At 46.6% G+C, this 24,198-nt stretch overlaps 1 protein-coding gene across 3 annotated transcripts; it reads left to right on the top strand.

The window, feature by feature from the left end:
- The first annotated feature begins 215 nt into the window (after positions 1–215).
- SCN3B (sodium voltage-gated channel beta subunit 3) lies at positions 216–24,035 on the top strand. 3 transcript variants are annotated; one of them, XM_060104649.1, is made up of 7 exons: positions 216–313; positions 1,616–1,694; positions 8,888–9,051; positions 11,384–11,609; positions 15,866–16,004; positions 19,670–19,749; positions 20,117–24,035. In XM_060104649.1, the coding sequence occupies exons 2-6, from the start codon at positions 1,640–1,642 to the stop codon at positions 19,731–19,733; spliced, it is 648 nt and encodes a 215-aa protein (XP_059960632.1). In that variant the 5' UTR covers positions 216–313; positions 1,616–1,639; the 3' UTR covers positions 19,734–19,749; positions 20,117–24,035. The 3 variants fall into 3 exon arrangements, with proteins under 3 accessions (XP_059960632.1, XP_059960634.1, XP_059960633.1); XM_060104651.1 differs by lacking the exon at positions 216–313 and adding an exon at positions 839–1,184; XM_060104650.1 differs by lacking the exon at positions 216–313 and adding an exon at positions 839–1,192.
- The last annotated feature ends 163 nt before the right edge of the window (positions 24,036–24,198 follow it).

Raw genomic sequence — 24,198 nt, 5'->3', positions numbered from 1 at the left:
GGAGAGGTTCTTGTATTCAGCTTTCACTCGATTCCAGGCATTCCTAATCTATTATGTCAATTGAGTTTATAACTAAATTTAAACGTTCCGGTTTCCCTTCCAGGGACGGGGAGGGGCAGTGAAACAGCTGCTAGGACTAGGGTGAGGCTAATAGTTGGAAGAAGCCAAACCACAGTCTATCTGCTTTTAAACTTAACAACAAACAAAAAAAAAAGTGAGCAGAGCGAGAGGGAGTTGCTGCACCCCCAACACCACCGTTGCACAGACGTTTGGATCACTTCCTCAGCCAGTGAGGAGGTGAACACGGGAACAGGTGCGCCTCCCTCTTACCCCACTTCTAAGCAGGGATTATTTTGCTGCGTTCAGGGTGTCCGGCACCAATTAATCAAGGCTAGACAAAGGATATACCAGGAGGGGATGGGGTCGGGGGAGAGAAGCCAGGAGTCATGTAGCATGTACATTAAAGATGACATCACTGAAAGAGATTTGGCCCTCCTCTTCCCGGAGCTGGAAGCTCGCATGTCTGTGCAGGAGCCAGAGTGGGGTTGCTTGGGCGGTGGGGGTGGGGGTGGGGGCGGTGAATTGGTGAGAGGAGGCGTGCCGGTGCTGGGGAGAGGTGTGGAGATGCGAAAGGCAGACCTGGAGTCAGCCGGCGAGCAGAGAAATCGCTGGGGCTGAGGTCTTTGCGCCGCTCCGAGCTCCGCCCCTGCGCTCCGCAGCCGCGCTCAGCCCTGAGAGGGGCACGCCTGTTTGGGGGTGGGGAGTATTGCTCCGGCGGGGCGGGGTGGGTAAGTGGTGGCGGTGGCGGTGGAGAGCCGCCTGCGCATGTCAAGACTGACGGAGCACACACGGTCGGGGCGCCTGGAGAAGGGCGGCTGGTCACGCGCCACCCAGGGTCCGGGCCCCTGCACGATCTGCAGGAGAGCTCGGGGACGGGGCCCACCCACCCCACCTCTCGATCGCAGGCCACACAGAAGCTTCCGCCTCCTTCCCGGCCCCCCTCCGGACTTCCCCGGGGAGGCTTGGCGGGTGTGGACTGGACTGAGGTGGAACGAGTTCTGTAGCTCAGACGGCAGCCCCGGTGGTTTCGGGTGTGAGGGCAGGCCTAGCTGGAGAAGGCGATCAGGGCGGACGAAGCCGGCGCTCCCGGGTCTGGGTGGATCCCGCTCGGAGCGTAACTCTTGGTAGGGAGGTGAGAGGTGGATCAACAGGGACCCCCTCCGGCAGCGCAGCCGCCTAGAGCCTGCCTGCCCCTCACTTCGGAGCTGAGCTTTCCCCGAGGCGCAAACAGGGGAAGCAGCTGAGCGACTGGAATTGGAAGTTCCGGGTGGGCGGGGAAGGCTCTGTCCGTGGTGCTGATCCGGATCCCAGCAACGGGCTCCGGGGAGGGCGCGCCAAGCTGCCGATCCACTCCCTCGAATTGGGGCAGTCCGCCAGGTTGGCTTGGAGCTGAAACCCCCGCCCGGCTCCAGAAGCCCGCAGAGCCTCCCCAGTCAACGGCACTTGGCCCTTATTTCAGTCAGAAAGTCTCCTCCTTGGAGCAGTTCGTCCCAGAAGGTTTCCTCGAAAGTCCTGAGAGGGAGCAGTTGTTGACCCAGGGAATCTCTCTGTTTAGCCCGGAAGCCACCCGCTGAAAAAGATGCCTGGCTTCAACAGATTGTTTCCCCTGGCTTCCCTCCTGCTCATTTTGTGGGGTAAGTACCAGCACCCTGCCATGCGAGATGCAGATGACAGTAATAATGCTAACAGGAATAACACTTATTGATGTCGTTGGTGAAAACGAGGAGCCCTGGTTGACTTCCCCCTGTGCATGTCCGCCAGACACGGGATCCAGAGGGGTTCCACGAGAGCTGGGGTTTTGAGATTGGAAAAAGGCCTCCCCACTCCCGTGCTGCTTTATTCCTGAACCTCCCTTGGTGGTTTTTCCACCCTTCCTCCCGTTTCCTGTTAATTCCAAAGTATTTTTTCCCTTTCCCGTAGCTGAAAGAGCATGCATTTTTATTAAATGCATTCATTATTCATTATATCACATTCATTATTTAAAAATCTCGGTTACAGTTACATTTCATTTCTCAATGAGGTCTTTGAATTAATTTTTATATATTAAAAAAATCTGGATGCGTGCATTTTGAGAGTGAAACTAGTTGTTGATCCATCTGTTAAATTTCAATAAGTAAAACAGGCTTCAGCCATTTGCAGCGATATATTAGATAAACAGGCACCTGGGAATTGCATCTTTCTTCTTTTTCATGAACATGTGGAATCAAGGTGCTTTGGTGTTTGGGGGGCTGAGTTTTTTTGCCTTTAAAGATAAATAGGTTCTTGTTTGTCTGCTGTGAAGGAGTGAGGTGACCTTCTCCTTCCAAATAAGGGAGCCCTATACTTGCAACAGTAAGGCTGAGCAGAGTGGTGTTAGAGGTGGGCTTGGAGTGGGGTGTCTGCATGTGTGTAGTGGGAGTTAATGAGTCTACATGATAATGTCTGAATGTGTGATTGAGAGAATGCTTTAGTGTGTTGATATATGCCTCAGGGTCCGAATGTGTATACTAGTGTATGTCAGAGCATGTTAGTATGGGCATCTGCATGGATTGATGAGGATGTAATTTGTGTGTGTGTGTGTCTGGTTGTTGTGTAGGTATGGGCATTTCAGTCTTGGCAACTTAGATCCTCAGGTCAAATATAGGTGCTCTCCAGTTGATAATTGCTTTACATGATCTTAGCTACATTCCTCCATGTTAAAAATCAATAACCAGTATAATTAGATGTGAGCATGCCCACCTGCCTTACTGAAACTAGGTACAGGATTATGCTCTGTGGTTGGCATGGAACTCATTCTGCTGGTGCAGTGGCAGATATGCTGATGGGAACAGCCTCTTTACCTTAGTATCACTTTATTAAGCCTCCAGGACTAACTCTGGCTGCCAGCATTATCTGGATTTTGCATGTGACCAGAAGCAGAGCCAAGCTTCCTGTTGAACAAAATGCCTGATGAGACAGGCTGGGAAGGACAAAGAGGGAGAGTAATGCCAGTCCCAAGGGCAGATTCACTGCCACCCATCCCCAGTAGAGTAGGCCAGACCTGAAGATGAAGCAGACATAATAGGTTGCCAATGATCTCACCTGCCTTGAAGACTTAAGGCTGTGATTTCCTCAGGGGGAGGCTAAGACTAGGGGACTTAGGAGAGGTTAGTTGGGCTGTATAAGAAAGAGCATGAGTAAAGCAATGAGAGATGAAGTTGTAGAGAAGGTTGGGGTGAGATTCTACAGAGCCTTTCTTCCCAAACCCTGATTTAAGTTTTTAGCATATTTGCCTGAATTCTAGTGGACGGGGAGAGCACTCTATAGGCCAAGGGCCTTTTGACTGGGACTTACAAAGCCTGGATTGGAGTCTTAGCTCTGCCCCTAGCTTGCTATGTAATCACCTTAGAGTATTTTGTTCCTCATATACGTATATTTGGAAATACGTAAGTTTGGAAATTGGGGCAGATGATGTCTAACGTCCCTTTTAGCTGCACAATTGAATGGTAGGGAAATATTTACAGAATATTGCTAAAATAGGCAGAGTGCCCATCCTCCTCCCCACCCCTCAATTCCCCCACAATAAACATTTGGAAGAAGTGTGCATATTACACCTATCCTTGCCCATCCTCAGCTTCTCTACGTTGGTTCACCAAATTGAGAAGCTGCAGAAGGGAAAGAGAGATAGTTCAGGAAACCTTGCCAGTAAATGTAAGAGAGAGGGCCTTGCTTCACAAATGCAAAATCTTTTTATTTGCATGTAATTCCAGCATTGGAAAGCACTTAACTTAGATGTGTTCACCCTTCCCAATATGAATGGAATTTTTTCCATTCTTTTATTTTCTGCGTGAATTGAACAAAATTCCCTTATTTCATTCAATAAAGTATATAATAATAATAATAATAATAATAATAATAGAATCTACACTTGCCTTGTGCTTTACAGTTTACACAACAATTTTCAATCTATTTCTTCTTTTGGTCCCCATAGCAATCCTATGGAGGTAGTCAGGGAAAGCAGTATTATTTCCAATTTAGAGATGAGAAAATGAGTGCAGGGGAGGGGAAAGGACTTGCTAGAGAACTCTTACCTCTTGATTTCAGTCTTCCAGGGCTTGTTCTAGCTCCTCTTATGGACATACATGCTGCTATACAGGATTGCCAGGTGGGCGTCTGTCCTCTCATCCCTCTTTGGAGCCACCCTTCCACTCCTCTCCCACGCCATTGCCTTTCCTAGGGCCTTACTCATTTTTACCTCCTAGTATCTTCTCTGTTTTTCCTCTCCAGGTCTACCCTCCCAGGTGTCGGTTGTGTTGGGAAATGTTTCCCTCTCTTCCCCCAGTAACCCATTTTACTTCCCATTCTTTCAAGGCTCTGCTAAGTGACTGGCTAATCTGATAGACCAAGTCATTTCAGGGTGTTAATATCTACAAATAACATCATTTATTACCCCTTTTTGGAAAGTATTTACATTCTAATCAAAGCCTTTATTTTCGTAGCATTGTAGAGCCAAGTCAAGAGGAGCAATATAGCAATAACCAAAGAAGAAAAAGATTTGGGGTTATTAGAGTAGTTGGTTACATACACATTACTATCCACCTGATAATGGATTGATGCTATTCCTTAGTTAAATATAATCATAATTAATATATTCTTCCTTCTCTGGTTTCCTCATTATTACTATAGACATTGAAGAGGAGACCATGGGTCAAATGATTTGGCCAAGATTATTCCAAGAGTTTATTATTTACAGTCAGCAACGTGGGTTGAATGTCTACCATATGTAAAATCTTTTCTTGGATATCTAGAGGCTTTCTTGGAAAGAGAGGCAATAGTGTACTGGAGACTTACAGGGTGGAGAAATATACTTTACCTTCTGGTGGAAGGAACAGCAAGTCATACTGCAAAGGGAAGGCAAACAAGGATGAGAGGATTCTGTGGCCATTTTGCAATGTTCTATCCAGGACCTCATGAATTAAATTGACCTCATGAGCTGAGTTCTTTCTTAGGACTTCAAACTGGACTTTGGCAAGGAGAAGGCGATCAGTGGGGCTTGCTGTCTGATGATACCTTGGATTACTCAGGGGCAACTCAGAACAAAGAGAGGCTGCCGTGCCCTACTCACCATCCTGACTGCATGTATTCTGCCTTCCCTCCTTTAACTCTAAATGAACGAACCGTGTTTATATTTAAGACCAACTCATCTGCTTGTTCACTAGAGGCTATCACCTCTCAGCTATTCAAGGATGTTAGTCCAGCAAACTATACACTTTCAAGCCCCAGCAGCTCTACTGTTACCTTCATCCAAGCAAAGTCATTGAACCACCTCTCAGTCTGATCACTGTACCAGCCTCTTAACTGTTCTCTTTGCTTCCACCCTTATCCTTCCTCACCTCTTCAGTTTATTCCCAACATAGCAGTCAGATCAGGTGATTTTGTATAAATCATGTCATTCTTCCACTCAGCAGCCTCCAATGCTCCCATGTCACTCAAAGCAAAAGCCAAAGATCTAATTGTGGGCTGCAAGAGCAGCCATGATCCAGCTCTGGCTTATTTCTCCTGCCTCATCTCCTTCTACTCTCACTTTGTGCCCTGTACTTTATTGTGCTTTTTGCTTTTGCCAACACACTCCCACCCTAGGGCTCTCGAGTTGCTATCTCCTCTACACACCTTCCCACAGATATTCATACAGCTGCTCCCTCCTTTCTTTCCTTCAACACCTGCTCGATGTCACCTTCTCAGTGAGTCTCCGATGATTCCACGCACGCTCTAACTCCTCCGTTCTATTTTATTTTTTCTTATAATTGCACTTACTGCAGTGTAATGGTGCTTATTTTCTCTCTCCTTCCACTGGAATGTGGGCTCCACGAGAGCAGGGATGGTTTCTGTTTTGTCCCCTGTTGTGTTCTCAGTGCCTAGAGCAGTACCTGGCGCACAATAAGCACTCGATATACGTTGAATGAGTCAACAAATAAATGAAGGAAAATAACATTAACGAATGTACAAAGCCCATTTGTAGAAATCATCCCATAGAATTTGTATGACAAATCTATTAGATAGATATTATTTTCAGCATCTTGTTGATGAATAAACTGAGTCTCCGAGAGGTTAAACAGTCTATCAAACTGGGAATTCTCTGGCGGTCCAGTAGTTAGGACTCTGTGCTTTCACTGTAGGGACCTGGGTTCTATCTCTGTTTGGGGAACTAAGATCCTGCAAGCTGCGCAGTGCGGCCAAAAAAAAAAAAAAAAAAAATCTATCAAACCCAAGTCTTCAGTTGCCCAATACCGTCTTTCTTCTGCCTCTATAAGTGTAACTGTACATTCCTTGGTACATTTTCCTATTCTTCTCTGAAGCCATCATCATTGAAGTAACTCACCTTTACCACGTCTCATTAAATATGAATGTGCCCTGAGGCTCCCTGCTACATGGGGTTCTCAATGCACACTCTACACCTCTATCCACTCCCAAACTTTTGCACAGACCATGCTTTTTTTTTTTTTTTTTTTTTTTGCAGTACGTGGGCCTCTCACTGTTGTGGCCTCTCCCGTTGCGGAGCACAGGCTCTGGACGCGCAGGCTCAGCAGACATGGCTCACGGGCCCAGCCATTCCATGGCATGTGGGATCTTCCCGGACCGGGGCACGAACCCACATCCCCTGTATCGGCAGGCGGACTCTCAACCACTGCGCCACCAAGAAAGCCCTGTTTTTAAACCAGGCCTATACTCAAGCTTTCAAACTCTTCATATTCTGAAAATGTTTCTGATCAGTTCGCTCTAGATATGGACCCTCCCCCGATTAAAGTGATGACCCATATGCAGAAGCAGGAGAGCCTCTTGCAGGCTGCCTGATAAAACCACCCCCCGCTTGTTGAGAGTTTAAAGCCAATAAAATTTATTTTACCTTGATATGTTAAATTTTATCATAGTGCCTCTAGTTTTTAAACTCTATGTCTAAAAATTAAATTTGTTGCTTTCTGAGTCAAATATTTCATTTTTTGACTCATAATTAGTCAGTCAGTCTCATTTTAAGTTCTAAATAAAGCTTTTCTCTGCTTTTAGAAAGAACTGTCTGCCAGTAGAGGAACAGACTGACCATTCACTGTGGGCTAGTTTTTAAATTACAATGTGTATTATTTCATTTTTTAGGGTTTCTGTTTTTATTATTAATGAGAAGGTAGCCTCAGAAGGGGTTAGAAGTTCTGATACAAGAATCGTTGGTGATTTATCTCACTTTTGAATCTTCTGTATAACATGCAAACTCTCTTACCAAATAGTTTTTTGCACTTGTTAACAGCACCAGAAAAAAAAAAATTTTTTTTCATTTGAGTTAGCTTTACTTTCTTGTGACGTTTGGAGTTGGACAGAATCTATTTTCTCTTCCACAGGCCAACCTTCAAATATTTGAAGACAGGTGTGTCGGTGTTCAAGCTAAGCATCCCCGGTCCCCGCTTTGTTCTTACCAGACTTTGCCCCCAGACTCTTCTCCATCTTGCTTTCCTCTGCACATGCACTCGTTGAAAACTTCCTTTCGTACAATGTGACACCCTGAACTGATCATCGTGGTCCAGATTTGCTCTGAACCGCACAGGGGAACTGCTCCTCCTTTGTTCTGCCGTGTACATCTGACAACACAGCCCACGTTTGCACTTGCTTTCTTGGCAGCCACGTCCCACTTTTGATTCATTCTGAATTTTCAGTCTGATGTACTTACCCTCTTTAATGGGCCATGAGCTTCTAGAGGGCAGGAACTATAAGTCCAGGCCTGTGGGTGGCCTCCAAGGTGCCCCCCAATCTGACTCCCCCTCCTCATTTTTTTTTACTTTTTAAATTTTGTTTTTATTTTATTTTATTTTTTTGCAGTATGCGGGCCTCTCACCGTTGTGGCCTCTCCCGTTGCAGAGCACAGGCTCCAGACGCGCAGGCTCAGCGGCCATGGCTCACGGGCCCAGCCGCTCCGCGGCATGTGGGATCCTCCCGGACCGGGGCACAAACCCGTGTCCCCTGCATCGGCAGGCGTACTCTCAACCACTGTGCCACCAGGGAAGCCTTATTTTTTATTTTTTAAATTATTTTCTCTTTTTCCCCTTCCTCATTTTTAACTGTGTGTCTCTCTCTCCTCCTTGGGTGAAGCATCATCGCCCCAGCCCCACGGTCAGCTCACCGTTCTCCTCCTTGCTGCTCCGTCCTCCACCATGCATCAGAATTACCTACATCTGCCGTAAAACACAGATATGATTACATCTCTCTAAGGCTTTAAAACATGTGACCCCGCCTATTGTGAAGGGCATACAGAGGTCTTCACAACATGGGTCCGATCTACCTTTCTGGCATTAAGTCTCACCATCCTTCTCTTCCTCTCTTCCCAGCCCAGCCAGGAGTAACTGCCTCTCCTCTAGTATGTCACTCACCATGGTCTGGTTTAATGACAGGAGTATGTGTTCCCTGCTAGACTATAAACGTCTTTAGGGCGCGAAGCGTGTTTTATTCATCTTTGTATCTCAGCGTCAGGCCTGGCATAGAGTAGATTTCTGTGGGTGTTGGTGGAACGAAGGGGTGAATGGTGGTTGATGGATGGATGCATGGGTGCCCTGTTTCCCGCCTTGACTCTAAGTCCTTGAGGGCAGAGCTGAGGTACGAGCTGTACCGCATCCCTGCTGCTTCCGGGGAGGATTGCAGTCAATGCTGGCTCATCCCTGCCCGTTGTGAGAGGGTGTACCTGGGGAGACACACACACACGTGCATGCTGTTTTCCAGTTTGTCTCATGATTCTGCCTTCTCTGTCTCTCCTCCCTCCCTCCCTCCTTGTTCTCCACTGCCTCTCCCCTAACACCTCCTGTCCCTCCCCTGGTGTCCGGGCTCTCCCCAGCTGGCGTCTGCTTCCCTGTGTGTGTGGAAGTGCCCTCGGAGACGGAGGCGGTTCAGGGCAATCCCATGAAGCTGCGCTGCATCTCCTGCATGAAGAGGGAGGACGTTGAGGCCACCACGGTGGTGGAATGGTTCTACAGGCCCGAGGGCGGTAAAGATTTCCTTGTATGTCTGACTGCTGACTCTGCCCTTTGTTTCGCTGGCCTCTGCCATTGTGTGCCTGGCTCCCGACAGCCTGGGGAATGACGAGCTGACAAACACTGGCTCTTTCTCTCCAAAGCACTGACAGCTCCTCTGCAGATAACTGACAGCCTTAGTTTAGCCCAGCCTCTGGGAAAGGGAGGGCTCCAGGCTAGCTCTGGGCACTCCTGGTTACAGGCAGCATAAGGAGGAGAAAGGCTTAAATAGTATTTAGAGCCTACCGTGTGCCAGTCACCCCACTAGGCACTGTGCTGGTGTTTTCAGGGAATCTCTGCACCATCCTGCTGGATGGATTAAATTCATAGAAACATTGAAATAACTCCAAGGGTCATTAAATGAGATAACATAGGTTACCTCATTTAAGTCTCACAATCTCAGTGAAATAAGAATGTCAGGCATGACCAAGACTGATGTGCAACTGGTACACACACATCAGTGGGTAAAATGTTTAAATAGTCCTATTGTGGTTACCTGTGCCAAATCTGCCAAGTGGCTTCATCACCATCCTTCCCACTAGGAACCTCCAGACCTCCCATGATGTAGGAACTAAGGGATCAGCCATGGCCAATGTCAGTTCTGACTGGTTGGTGCCAGTGCCAAAATGGTTGTTATATACTTTGAACACCAACTTGAGGATGACCATTATTCACATTGTCACTGTCTTTGGAGCCAGGCTGCCTGGGATTGATTCTTGACTCCACAACTTATTTTAACTCTGTGTCCTTGGACAAATTGCTTAACCTCTCTCTCTGTGCCTCAGTTTCCTCATCTCTAAAATGGGGATATAAGCCATAGCTACCTCACAGAGCTGTTACCAGGACTCATGTGCTATAATTTTTAATGTGTTGACAATAGTTCTGGAATACAGGAAGTGCTGTATAAGTGTTTGATAGAGAATACACACACACACACAAATGGGGCAACTAAGGATCAAAGGAATTAAGTTAGTAAGACAGCTTAGATTTGAACCAGGTCGTCTGACAGCAGATACAGAGCCCTTTTTACTGCACTGCCTCATCTTCCTGGGGGCAAGTTTTTCCCCACAAAGACCTAATGGAGACACAACATTAGGATGAAATTGAGTTTTGCTTGCTCTTCTGTCTAGCTCTCCTGAAGCCGGACTCATTTCTCACTCTAGGCTGGATGTGCCATTCTGATGTGGCTTTGCTGCACTCAGGGGCCAGGCCTGGGACAGTAGGCTTCCTAGTGCCTGGCTCAGGGCTGACCGCAACCGAGGCTAGTACATAGGTTACAGGAGCCTGGACATCTTGACCAGATGCAAAGGTCCGCATGAGCCTCAGGTCTGTTCATATGCCAGCCACCTGCTCTGCTTCCAGGCCTGCCCAAAGTGAGGAGAAGGTGGCTCAGATGGAGGAAAAGAAACTTAAAAAATTGTGCTGGAAATACAGAACAACACTAGTAGAAATCTTGGTGAGAATGAACATGTTCCATATTCGTGCTGTCCAATTCAGTAGCCACCAGCCACAGGTGGCATTGAACACTTGAACTTTGGCTAGTGCAGCTGAGAAACTGAATTTTACATTTTATTTCATTCCTAGTGAGTTAAATTTTAACGTAAGTAGCCACACGTGGCAAGCAGAAACTAGATGGACTGCACAGCTGTAGAAGGAAACAAAGAAAAGGGTATATCAGAAGGTAGAAGTGTTTGAGAAGAGAAATGTAGAGACCAGATTTCAGATCTAATTTCGCCCAGACTGGAAGAGCTGATGTGTGCACATTGGCTGGCAGCTCTCTGCTCATGTGGGCCACTTAAGCAGCCCGGGTCCCCTTCCTGTGGCCTGGCCCCGACTGCTCACACCCCCTCCAAGGGGACCAGCTCCGAGAGACACTTTCGGAGGCCAGGGCTCTCAGACGTCTTCATGACGAATGAAGCTGCCTCTCTGCCTTAGTCTCTCCCCGGCTGCCCCCATGACACACCTTTCTCTCTTGTTCTCTCTGCCTCCTTCCAATCCTTCCTTTCTCTCAGTTTCCCTCTCCTGATTCCTGTACACGTCACTCACCTTCCTCTGTCCTCTTTCTTTCCAGCCCTTTTTCCCTGCCCACCTCTTCCTGCCATGTCCATGTGCCCTGACACCTGGGTGCCTCTGCCCGTCTTTCCCTGTCTTTGCTCTCTTCCCTGCCCTCCTCTGAGACGCCCATCCCACTCCCACATTTGGGAGCTCCTGGTAACACTGTCCCCGTGCCCACATCTGAGCACCATTCTGGTCCTTTTCTCCACCCTGTCCCCACCTCTACCCTGTCTTCTCTCCTACACCCTCTGCTTCTCTACCTGCAGATCTATGAGTATCGGAACGGCCACCAGGAGGTGGAGAGCCCCTTCCAGGGACGCCTGCAGTGGAACGGCAGCAAAGACTTGCAGGACGTATCCATCACTGTGCTCAACGTCACCCTGAATGACTCCGGCCTCTACACCTGCAACGTGTCCCGGGAGTTTGAGTTTGAGGCACATCGCCCCTTCGTGAAGACCACCCGGCTCATCCCCCTCCGTGTCACCGAGGAGGGTAAGGCTAGGGCACAGGCCCCCTTGGGTGCCCTGCTCTCGGGGGAGGGAGGACAGCAGGTTTCCACATAAATGAGCCCCGTGCAGAATGCAAAACCCCATGTATCTGGAGTGGTGATATCTAAAAATGTCACCACTGGCTTGTCTTCCTGGGGTGGCCAGCTTTCTGCAAGCTGCCCGAGAGCTGGCCTCTCTGTGTCTTTCCTCAAAGCAGAAAGGCTTGGAGATGATAGTGCAGTAATCTTGACCCAGTCCCTGGACTCTCACCCTTAGAGAAAGAGGACAGCCTCCCTGAAACCTAAAACTGCCAAGACAGTTACACCTACTCTGGCCTGCGCTGAATCTCGGACTCAATGGGCTCAGAGAAATCTCCTGAGATTCTCTAGAGGTCGTCTCCCCTCTTGTCTGTGACTCATACAAACCTCTAAGCTAGCGGTGCTCAAACTTCAGCCAGCCTCAGATTCCCCTGCAGGACTTCTTAAACCCAGGCTTTCTGATTCCGTAGGTGGAGCATGACTAACAAATTGTCAGGAGATGCTGTTGCTGCCGGGGACCGCACTTTGAGAACAACTGCTGTAAACCAAAGCCTGACAGTCTTTGTCTTCTCCCTCCACAGTAATCATACAAGCAAGCCCCTCCCCTCCGTGGCGTCTCTCATCACATAACCTCACTTTCAGCTACGAGAAGGGGAAACGTGGTTTGCTCTCCAATCTTTAAATTTCCCCCATTTCCCACAGCTGGTTCCTTGTAGGCTGGGAGGTTCTTTCATCAAACTAACTCATAAGTTTCTGTTGCGATCAAATCCAGAGTCTTGAGGGTGAACTTAGGACTGTTCTTGTTCTGCTTTCAATGGACTCATTGTTCAGAGCACTGTGGTTCCTCACCCCTTGCAAATGTTCCTTCATGTGGCAGAAGAGCGATACATGCATCTCCCTTTGTGTTTTCTCACCCAGGCTAAATGATGACTCCATTTTACTTAGCCCTTCCTAGACAATCTATTTCCAGCACGTTCTCAGCATCCTGGCTGCCCCAAGATGCAGGTCAGTGAACAGGCAAAAGGTGTGGGGCAGGAAAGAAAGGAGAGGTCAAATTAAAGCCAGGCTCTTCCTAGAAAAGGATGCCAGGAATCCCGACTTTCAGACCACAAGTGTATTTATTTTTTTATCGTGTTGTGGTGATAAAATTCATTAAGCAAACAGAGTGAGCAGAGTGAGCGATGTCATGATTCAGACAAGACTCAAACGGAAGGAAGGTCAATCCAGATGGTGCACAGGGACTCTCAGGCCACTTGGCTCAGACCTGATGAGCCTCTTCCCCTCTTTGAGCCCGTCTCCTCTTGTGTGAGTCGAAGGGGTTGGACTGGGAGCTCTCTAAGGTATTTTTCTGTTCAGAAGTACCATTATCCTCTTCTGTTTACACACCTGTGCCCCCAGGGGGAAGGGAGCCTGGCGCCCTCTGCTGTTCACCCTCGGGACTGTCGGCTGGTGACAGCCAGGCCCTAGGAAGCTGCCTCTGTCTCCACCTTGTGCTCTCAAAGGCTTTTGCCTCCAGAGACCTTTGCGCAGCCAGTGGAAAGGGTGGCAAAGCGGAGCCAGTCCGCCTGCCTGCCGGGCACCAGAGTGAGACTTGGGTAAGAATAGAGGGAAAACAAGTTTGTCATCAGAGCCACAGAGCCCCTCGGGACGTTAGGGCTGGAAGGAAGCTTGGCTCTCTTTCAGTCCAGGGGTCTGAACAAAGAGCTGGCATCGGAATCACTCAGGGGGCTTTCCTTCAGTGCAGACGGCTCCATACCACTGCTGCGGTGTGAGTGCAGCATGAAGCACATTGGCGCCAGAAGCAGGACTGCGGTCCAGATATTTGCCTCTATTACCTGTGTTTCCACTGCATCTCTTCCCTCCACCACCGCCCACTCCCTGCCACTTTTTCTTTTTCTCTCTTCCCCCCGCCCCGTGACCCCTTTGGCAGCCCTCTGCATCCCCACCCCCAGATAGTCACAGCTCTCATACTGCTGCAAGCTCCACCATGGCACATTCCCCACGTCTGCTCCATCCCTGTGGTCCCAGAGAATCTCCCTGATTCTCTTTGCTCAAGCTGGACTGATCCTGGCGTAGGCTCTCACCTCCTGGCTCTAAGACAGAAATCTGAGTTCTCTTCACCTAGAGGTAAATAAAGCTACTGAGGACAGCTTCCCGTGGTACTACTGCTGGCTACTGCATTTAAAAAGAAACAGGGGGGGCTTCCCTGGTGGCACAGTGGTTGAGAGTCCGCCTGCCGATGCAGGGGACATGGGTTCGTGCCCCAGTCCGGGAAGATCCCACATGCCGCGGAGCGGCTGGGCCCATGAGCCATGGCTGCTGAGCCTGCGCGTCCGGAGCCTGTGCTCCGCAATGGGAGAGGCCACACCAGTCAGAGGCCCGCGTACCGCAAAAAAAAAAAAAAAAAAAAAAGAAATAGGGTGCTTGAAGTTGAGCACATCGCAAACCAGGCCGTTGTCAGCCCGTGAAAAGACATTTGATGTGTCTGGCATTCTCCTGTGCCTCAAGCTGCATCTGTGACCTCCAGCTCCAGTTAGGAAACCTGGGTGATCCTGGAGCCCTTGGACTGCTTCTCTGAGGTGAAGGTCATGGCTGTGCCTATATTGTGCTTTTAATGAGCAAGGCCTTGGGGATGACTTATGCCCTATGAATAACCATGAACCTAATTTGCTGCTGAGAGCTAGCAAAGGGACATGTGGCTGCAGCCTTCCTTGCCACTAGGAAGGAATATATGTTGGGACATTTGCCATGTATTATGTTTCATTTATTTATTTTTTTTAAATGAAAAAAAAATTTTTTTTTTTTTTTGGCCATACCACACGGCTTGTGGGATCTTAGTTCCCCAACCTGGGATTGAACCTGGGCCACGGCTGTGGAAGTGCCAAGTCCTAACCACTGGACTGCCAGGGAATTCCCTATCATGTTTTATTTGTCATTTTTGTTGGTTAGGAAACAAGGAAGATCAATATTTATTTATATTCATTCATTCCACAAATACTTATTGAACACTTCAAGTATTCTAGGATTAGGCAACAGGCTGATAATTCAGAAATAAATATGTTCTTAGTAAGCACACAGTCAGTAGAGAAGAGAGATAAATGCATCACAGTACAATCTGGGAAGTGTTATAATAGATGGATGGAAAAGTGCCTGGAGAAGAACGTGAATAATAACTGCACGAGAAGTTGAGGAAGGCTTCACGGAGGAGGTGACTTCAGTGGAGTCTAGAAAAATGGTTGGGAGATTGAAAAGCAGGAGGCGATGTTGGGACAGAGGTAGCACTGGGGTGTGAGATACAATCTAGGAAGAGGGAAGAGAAAGAAGAAACATCCACAGATTCCAAAAGACCACAGCGAGTAGAGTAGAGAGGTTTTGCTGGCCAACCGAATGGAAATGAGGTGAGGAAGGCTGCACAGCAAGTGGCCTCCTGTGCCCTGTTAAGAGAGTCAGGTCTCTATGCTGAGGGTGGTGTGGAATACTGGAAGGTTTTCATCTGTGTTCCGGAAGTAGAACTCTGAAGACAGCCTGGTTAATATGTGGAATTCTCCAACCCTCATTTCTGTTTGGGTTTGGAATGACCTGGAGGGAAGCCGAGCTGGGAACGTCCTTGCTTCTCATCCAGACTTGCAGAAAACATGCTCAGGTCACTGGGTGGGCTGACAGCACTGTCCACATGGCCCTGTCCATGTTTTCTGACGCCCTCTTCCCGGGGATACCACACTCCACCACCCTAAGCTCAGAGGACAGAGTCGGCTGAACTAAGACATGTGCCTCACATCTGTGCAGACTTTTACATCTCACAAGGTATCCTTAAATACATTAGGTAATGTATGGTATGAATTATTATCCTCACTTTACAAATTAAGAAACTGAGTCTCAGGTCAGGGAAATGACTGTTCACACACCAGGAAGTAGGAAGCCTGGGACCCAGCTGCATGTATCTCACACAGCTCCAGGATTCCTTCCAGTGCTCTATGACTTCTTCCTCCACCCATCATTCTCCCTCATGCCTCCCTCCAGAGCATCTGAAGAAAGTCAGTGAGAAAGCTGACAGGCAGGAGAATTAGGGGATATTAAATCTCATTGGTACCCTCTTGCGTTCCTTTAGACCCAGTGCTTATTTAAGACATACCCAAAAATAGGCCTCATGTATCTCAGACCTCAGTGACAGCTCTGGGTTTGTTGGACGTGCATATTGTGAGCCTCACTCTCCCCCTTGCAGCTGGAGAGGACTTCACCTCTGTGGTCTCAGAAATCATGATGTACATCCTCCTGGTCTTCCTCACTCTGTGGCTGCTCATCGAGATGATATATTGCTACAGGAAGGTCTCAAAGGCCGAAGAGGCAGCCCAAGAAAATGCGTAAGTCCAAAGATGCCAAAATAATGATAGCTCACACCTTCCGAGCGCTTGCTCTCATAAGTGAGGTGGTGAGCAATTTACACAGTCCTCCACTTTCCTCACAACAACGTTTGAGGTAGGCAGCGTGAATATACCCATTTTACAGATGCGAAAGCTGAGCCTGGGAAAGTTTGCCCAAGACCATTATAAGAGGCAAAGCAAGGTTTGACTTCATGCCTGCTAACTCGTGCCCTGCACTCTTAACCACTATGTAAAGCCCATCAGCTGCCACCACAATCCCATGACATTAGCATTATTATGACCGTTTTATAGATGCTGAAGCGGTTCATAGAGCTTACGTGGCTTGCTGGGGCCACACAGATAATGAGAGGAGAGGTTGGGATTTGAACTGAAGCCTGTCTGGTGCCCTTGCTGTTCCTGACACATTCAGCTGTTTGCTGTAAACCACAGAGCTCATCAGGCCACCTGGGCTCTGCCGTCTATTGGCTAAGGAGCTCCAAACATGTTCTTCCCCCTGGAGCTTGGCTGTGATTGAAAACCCAGAGGGGGGCTCTTCTGCTTCAACGTCCAGACTGTACCTTGGACGTTTTCGCCAAGGCCCTAGTCACTCGAGCACACGTAACAGATGATGGGGTCTGAGAGTCTAAGGGGCCATGTTGGCTTGTTATTCGGGGAGAGGAAAGATAGAAAATAACCCTCACAGATTTACACAGTGGAGGCAATAAGCTAAAAACCCTAGGCTATTATCACCTAGAAATGCTTGATAAAGTATCATTTTTCATGGTATCTATGATCTCAGGAAAGTAAAAAATTATAACTGACCAGATAGAAGGAAAGAAAGGATATGCTGGGGAAGTTGTCTTTCCTGGTGACCTGGGTGATCAGATTTCAGTGCTTGAGCATAGGAAGTGGCCACACTTGGACAGGAAGTGCCCACACTTGGACAGGAAGTACCCACAGCTGGCCTTGCACAAGAAACAGAGTTGGAACTGAGGTCACCAGCAGAACCAGGATCCTCAGAGGGCTACAGCTCGTGCAAAAGATAGATCAGTAAATAATCATCAGTCCACCAGCCCAGAGAAAAGCCAAGGAAACATATCTACTTGGCCTGCCTCCAAGTAGAAACATAAAAGATTCTTGAGAACTGGTAACCACAAGCCTGCTCTCACAATGTTTGGGATTTAAATTTATGCTACCCACATGATCCAGGAACCTCTAAGCTGAAAAAGTCAATAAAAAAAAATTAGTCCCCAGACAGTGATAACCATGTAGAAGCAAATGAAAAACTATTCTGAAGGGACCCACTTTTAGCTGAGGCTTAACAGTGCTCCCCAGATAAAGCATTGCTAAATCTGATTTCCACAGTCTCATCCAAAACTAAAAGACACAGCAGGAAATAATCCAGCATGAGCAAGAGAAGTAACAAATGGCAGGATGAAATCCCAGGAGCTTCAGACACAAGAAGGACCTGGTAAAATATAGAAAATAAATTTGCTTAAAAGAGTTAAAACAAGAGGAGGAAACAAAACATAAGAATACAATAAGTTATTAAGAAAAAAGAACAGGCAGATTTGAACAGGAATAAAGAAAAACCTGGAAATGAAAAATACAGTCAATAATATTCAAATCTCAGTGGATTGGTTCCCCAGAGATTAGATACTGGTAACCAGAAGATAAACATAAGGAAGTTTCACAGAATGAAGCACGGAGATATAAAAAGATGGAATATCACAAAGAAATAGGAAGACAAAAATTGAGAAGATCGATTAGAATAGAAGAGAGAAAATGGAGGAGAGACAATATTCAGAGATACAGTGGCTAAGGAAAGGTATGACTCTTCAGATTCAGGTAGCACAATATGTCCTGAGCAAGATAAATACATATAAATCTAAACCTAAACACCAACCATCTTTAAACTGATTACTGGCAGCAACTAATATAACCTACAGCAAATATCATCTATGTTGCAACTTTAGAAGAACTGCCTATAATATTAGAAACATGTCAAGGATACCTGCTTCTATTCTATACTGGAGATCCTAGGTGGTGCACTAAGTAAATACAAAAAAAAAAAGAAAAAGAAAAAAAGAGTAAGAATTGTAAAGAAAGAAACTAAGTTATCATTCACAGCCAATATGATTACCTATATAGAAAATCCAAGGGAATCTATAGACAAACTATTAGAACTAGTAAGAACATTTCATAAGATTGTTGATACAAATCAAAATATTTATAAATATAAATATAAAAGCACCTATATTCCAGCCACAAAAATTTAGAGAAACATCTCAATATTTAAAACATTTTTAAAAATTCAATTACAATAGCAACAAATACTCTCCAGTACCTGGGAATAAATCTGATAAAAACGTGTAAGATATTTAAGGAGAAAATTACAAAATTTTACTGAAAGATTTGAGTTAAATAAATGAAGACTAAAACCTCACTGTTACAAACATGGCAGTTCTCTTCCAAATTAATCTGCAAATTCAGTAAGATTCCCATCAAAATACCCAATGGATTGTTCAAGGAACTTGATAAGCAGATCTTAAAAGTCATACAGAAGCCCAGAGGCTAAAACTAGTCTAAGCCAGAGGATGGTCAGATAGTAAATATTTTAGGCTTTTCAGGCTACAGAGGGTCTCTGTCCCCTATTGTTCTTTAGTTTTGTTTGTGTGCAACCCTTTAAACAAGTAACAGCCTTTATTAGCTCATGGGCCATAGTTTGCCTATTTCAAAGAACAATAAGTTTGGGGGAGGTGGCTGGTAGGAGTTTTCCTGTCAGATATAAAGATTTCTTATACAGCTATTAGAGTAAAGATTTTATGATATGGGACTTCCCTAGTGGTGCAGTGGTTAAGAATCCGCCTGCCAATGCAGGGGACATGGATTCGAGCCCTGGTCCTGGAAGATCCCACCTGCCACAGAGCAACTAAGCCCGTGTGCCACAACTACTGAGCCTGTGCTCTAGAGCCCACAAACCACAACTACTGAGCCCGCATGCCACAACTACTGAAGCCCACGCACCTAGAGCCCATGCTCCACCAACAAGAGAAGCCACCACAATGAGAAGCCTGTGCACTGCAACGAAGAGTAGCCCCCGCTCGCTGCAACTAGAGAAAGCCCATGCACAGCAACGAAGACCCGACACAGCCAAAAATAAAATAAATAAATTTTAAAAGAAAAAAGAAAGATATTTTCAAGACATGGAATAATCAAAGAAAAAGACAAATGTCTCAGAAGAAAAACTGGTAAAGCAAATGAAGTCATATTGCAGAAGTACAAACCCAAATTGCTTATAAACTTATGAAAAGATGTTCAACTTCACCAGTAATCAGGGAAAGGAAAATTAAAAGATCTATAAAATGTAATTTCCCATCCAACAGTTTGGCTGATTTAATCTAACAGTACTAAGTCCTGAGAACAATGTGGATAAATGAGAAGACTCATACGTTGCTGGTGGAAGGAAAAAACAAATGTATTTATTATTCTAGTCTGCTGAAAGGGCCATTCTCATTTTCTCTTGGGTAACATGGTGAGAAGGAAATGCAGAGGTGTTCTAGAGACATCCTTGTTCCTGTAGCCCTTGCTCCTTCCCTTTTCCTGTGTTCGCACCTCTGGGTATAAATGCACTGATTTTCTTCCCCCCGTCTCTCCTCCAACAGGTCTGACTACCTGGCTATCCCATCGGAGAACAAAGAGAACTCTGCAGTACCAGTGGAGGAATAGAAGGGGGCAACCGGAGGTGACGTACAGGGAAGGGAGGGGCAGGTAGATAAGGAGGCAGGTTGTACAAGTGACCTTGACACCCACAAACCAAAATGACTTTAGATTTGGTCCCTTTGATTTCTACCCTACCCAGAGTCCCCACCCTCAGGGTATTTCTTTAAGTTGATGCCCAAGTAGTAATAAAGCTCTGTGCGAGGTTCAAGTCCTTCAGAAGGTGAGTTGCTTCAGCCTGAGTGTTGGGGCAACTTGAACTCCTTACCCACGGTGACAAAAAATAATTCCCCATTCTCCCTCCTATGTAAGGATCGTGGATGAGGTCAGAGAGCCTTTGGCTGGGCTGGACTGGGCTGGCAATTCTCAGTGAGCTGTTTTATCACTGGTAGGTGGCCTGAACACTGGAGCACTGGCTACCCCATGTTCAGTGATGTCAACAGCGTCAGGAGGGTGCCCCAGGGGCCACATCACTTCTCTTCACGCGTCCATCCTTCAGTTCATCCATCATACATCCACTCACCTCTGAACTGTCACCTCTGACTTGTTAACTCCATCAGACCTCCACACACAAGACTTTGCCAGAACCAAGGAGCCAACATTTCTACACGACTCAACCTCAGCCTGCCCTTGCTTTCAAGCAAGCAGCTCCCATGCCAACCGGACCCCTCCCCTGTGCTCCACCCGGCTTTGAACACGTGCTGGAGCCCGCTCATTCTCCATTGCCGCAAGTGAATGGAGGGCTTAACGGAAGGAAGCTGGAGTGATTAGTCTGGGTTAAAGCAAAAGAGTGTCATGAAGTGGGATTCCTTGAAGTCAGTTTTTCTAAGTTCCTGGCCCACTTGGCTGGAGCATCAGAGCAAAGCATGCCTTTCTAGGCCCTCCAGTGATAGAAAGTTCATTAAGCATGGACTAAAATATTCTCTGGACTATGGTGCTCCAGGGCTAGATCCCAAGAGGTCTCAAAGGCCTGGGTTAGTGTCAGTCCTTCAAGAAGCCGAGGGCAGGGGACTTAGGAAGTCATACAACATGTTCATGATCCTCCTGGCGCAACGTGTGTGTGCCTTGCCAGGTGAGCACACCACCGGAGATGGCTGGGTGGCATTGTTTTCCTGTGGGCACTGGGACTGCAATTCCCAAGTCCTTCCTCTCAAAATTTCTGTGGGTCAGTATGATGACTCATACAGGAGGCAATGGAGACCCAAGACAGGACTCCACTGATAAGAGACTTCAAAGGATAAACTGGAGCAGATAGAAGCCTAAGGCACGGTCCAGTTTACACTTCCCGAGATGGGATAATTTTGTTCTTGAAAAGACTTCGAAATTGAGTTTGGCCATGGCACAGAACTCAGTGGATTGCCTGGCTAAGGTTAGCTCTGATTCAGGCAACTAGAAATTGGCCAAAAAGGCAGAGAGAAGGATGTGAGGTAGATTTGAAGAATCTCTTTAGTGAAAATGTTTGTGAATCTGAGATGTCTTCCAGAAGGGGAACGCATCCAGGAATGGCATTTAACTGACACATGTTTTTAGCCTGAGATAGATGATGGCAAATGAGTGGCGTGATAGAGGAGGGACAGGCTAGGTGGCTTCCAAATATTTCACCTGTGAATTCATAATGTCCAGGTTTTTTTTTTTTCCCTAGATGATAGGAGAGCAGATGAACACTGGAAACATTTTAGTCAACATCTCATGTTTCACTTTGAGTAACTGGTGTAAGTGTGATGTCCTTCCGCACCTTGTGATAAGAGGGGCAAGGATGCTTTATGGGATGTGAGAAGATGAAAGTGACTGGGATTCGATGAATAAGATGTCCCTCAGATCCAGGGGGATATATGGGGAAAGATCCCACTCTCTTGGCTTTGGGCCTCACCTGACAAACTCAGTTCATCTCTGCCATCCCTGGGAAAGCACTTGAATTAGTCCTTGTTCACATATTCGAGAGTCTGATTTTATCAAAGAAAATACTTTCAATAAATTCAAGGCGTTTATCACTGGTCATTTCCCACACAGTCTCTCTGAAATAGGGGACAGAGTATAGATTTTCCTTACTTTCCTGTGAGGAAAACAGGCCTGGATTACTGTGAGCTTTTCCCAGTCATGTGGATGGTGGATGACAAGCCGGCTGCAGAAACGACTTTCTACCACTCCACTTCCCTCTTGCTTCAGTAGACCACGCATCTAACTTGTGATCTAGAAGGCACGTTTGCTTTTTCTCCCTTTTTAAAAGCCCAACTCAGGTATTTCCTGAGTGATTTTTAATGAAGCTGAATGGTACCTCTTTTTCTTATCCTTTACAAGTAATCTTCTTTAGTCTTTTCCTCCTCCTAACTTCTCAACTCTTCTCATCTTTAATGCTTTCTTTATTAAGCTATATGATTTACCAAGCATTTTAATTATCTTATTTCTTCTCCACAACTAGCTGTGAGGTGGATATTGCTAATACGTTAACAAATGAAGAAACATGCTGTCTGAGGCTAAGAAGCTTTACCAAATCATAAGTTCATATAGCTGGTAAACAGAGAGCTGGAATTCAGGTCTTCTGAGCCCTAGCCCAGCTCTCTTTCCACTGAGACCATAGCTGCTTCCTTTCCTCTCTTTTTTATTTTTTTTACTTCCATCTAATCTTTGTCTCTCTTGCTTGTCCTGAGATGTTAAACATCTTCGCTCACCCCTAATCCCACTTGACTGCTCCTGTACCACTTTGCTTCTTGGTCCATGCTAAAAATGGAGTCTTACTCTCATGTTCGTTTTCCCTCTCTCGTTGGTTTGTACCTCATTATTTCTCCTGAATTGCAATTAAACTCCTTCCTGGGAGACTTGATGACTATAAATCCACAAGGTACTGTGATCACCAGCCTACTTCAGATCCTCACTCATTCCCTGTTCCTCCGCATATTCCTACAAAGGACCCAGATAAATGTGCACTGCTCTGGAAGCTTTATCTGGCATGCTGTTCTTACTAAAGGGCTTAGATATGTTCTCAAGGGCTATCATCACTCTAGGAACCCCACCTGTTGTCTTGGTGCTGGATATTTCCCCTGACTGATGCTTAATAATACAATTCACTCAAGGCCAGCTCGGCTGGGTCTGGTTTTCCCTCCCCTGGGGCTTAACAGCCATGACCTTCATTGCTCAACTCTGCTGGCCCTGTGAGCACCTTGCCCTACTGACCTTTGCCATCAGCTCAGCCTTGCATCGCAGCCCCAACTCTTATATGGAAATACCTTGACGGTCAGCACCTGTCCCAACACCAGCCTTTATTTCCAGTCCATCTAAAAGCCCTGTCCTTTAGAGTCACCACCCCCAAACACCCACATACCCGGATTTCTGACTCTCTGAGTTTCTGGTTTCTCCTTAGATGTCAAACTAGAAATGTTAGTAGGAAAGGAATTTTTCAGAGCAGGAATATGCTGGAAATATGTATAGAGCTATGAATGGTTAAGAGAAGAGATAGTAGCTCCTTTTATCCCCCCCAAAACTATGGGATCAAAAAGGAAAATACACCCATCTCAGAATCTGTGAACCCACCTGACATAAATCAGAGAGAAAAGGCCGTGTAACTGCATCTCGGCAGGAAGAAGCAGCGAGGAGCTAGACCCATTTCAGAATAGATCTTGGCTCCCTTTCGCAAGCGGAAATGGAAAAATAAAACAAAAAACACCTTCCTCTCCTATCCTTTTGTAAATGAAAAGCCCTCAGCCCAGTGAGTCCTCCTAGTCACGGCAAATGTATCTGTGTAGTACTTGGTGCATCATTACTGCGATCATCCATTCATTCTGCATTTCAGCACCCTCTCTGCGTCAGGCACCAGTCTAGACCCTGAGTGTGCCCTGCGCTCTTAGGTTTTAAAAATATCATCATCCAAGCCTTTCCTAGTCTCTAACACTCTACCGTGGCAGACGACTCCTGTTTGGCGCCCCTCCCCTTCCTTGAGGCTGTAGTTGGACCCAGTAGACGCACACTTGAAGTGAGTCCGAGCGGTAGCTCAGACTCAACCCCCATCATAGGCCAGCTAAGCCTCAAAGCTGGTATTACTCTTTTTTGGGCAGAGTGACAGGGAGGGAGGCACTGAGGGACGAGCACTTGTAGGTTTGTGAGGCACCAAACACAATCAGCAAACTCGTACAGCCATGGAACTTGTCACCATGTTGTCACCTTCATGTGGCTTTTTCTTGATTTTCCACAGCCAATCTTTTTCTGAACTTTAGAAATGTTGTTCCTGACCACTCAAGCTCTCAACAACCTAATGCCTGTATGTGGTGTTTTTCAGTAAACTCCCTGTTCCTGTCAATAAAGTGTCTCTAAACGCTGCTTGCTCTGGTTTTGCTCCACTGTGTGTGTCTGCTACACATACTATGGCTTCTACCTACCTCCCCAGCCCACATCCATTCCTGAACTCACAATCACTGGATATACGCCCAGAGAATGGAAAATACATTTAATAGTCTAGAAGTAAACATACTGTCTCCCTTCT

The sequence above is a fragment of the Mesoplodon densirostris genome, chromosome 7 (genome assembly GCF_025265405.1).
Source record: "Mesoplodon densirostris isolate mMesDen1 chromosome 7, mMesDen1 primary haplotype, whole genome shotgun sequence".
NCBI classification, from domain to species: Eukaryota; Metazoa; Chordata; class Mammalia; order Artiodactyla; family Ziphiidae; genus Mesoplodon; species Mesoplodon densirostris.
Note: the sequence above shows the minus strand (reverse complement) of the source record. Positions and strands in the feature narration are given on the sequence as shown.

What these genes read in the sequence shown, in the direction of transcription:
- SCN3B (XM_060104649.1), top strand. Translation starts at nt 1,640, where the DNA reads ATGCCTGGCTTCAACAGATTGTTTCCCCTGGCTTCCCTCCTGCTCATT. An exon ending in CCTCCTGCTCATTTTGTGGG is followed by an intron (nt 1,695 to 8,887) that starts GTAAGTACCAGC and finishes GGCTCTCCCCAG; the next exon opens with CTGGCGTCTGCTTCCCTGTG. An exon ending in CCTCCGTGTCACCGAGGAGG is followed by an intron (nt 11,610 to 15,865) that starts GTAAGGCTAGGG and finishes TCCCCCTTGCAG; the next exon opens with CTGGAGAGGACTTCACCTCT.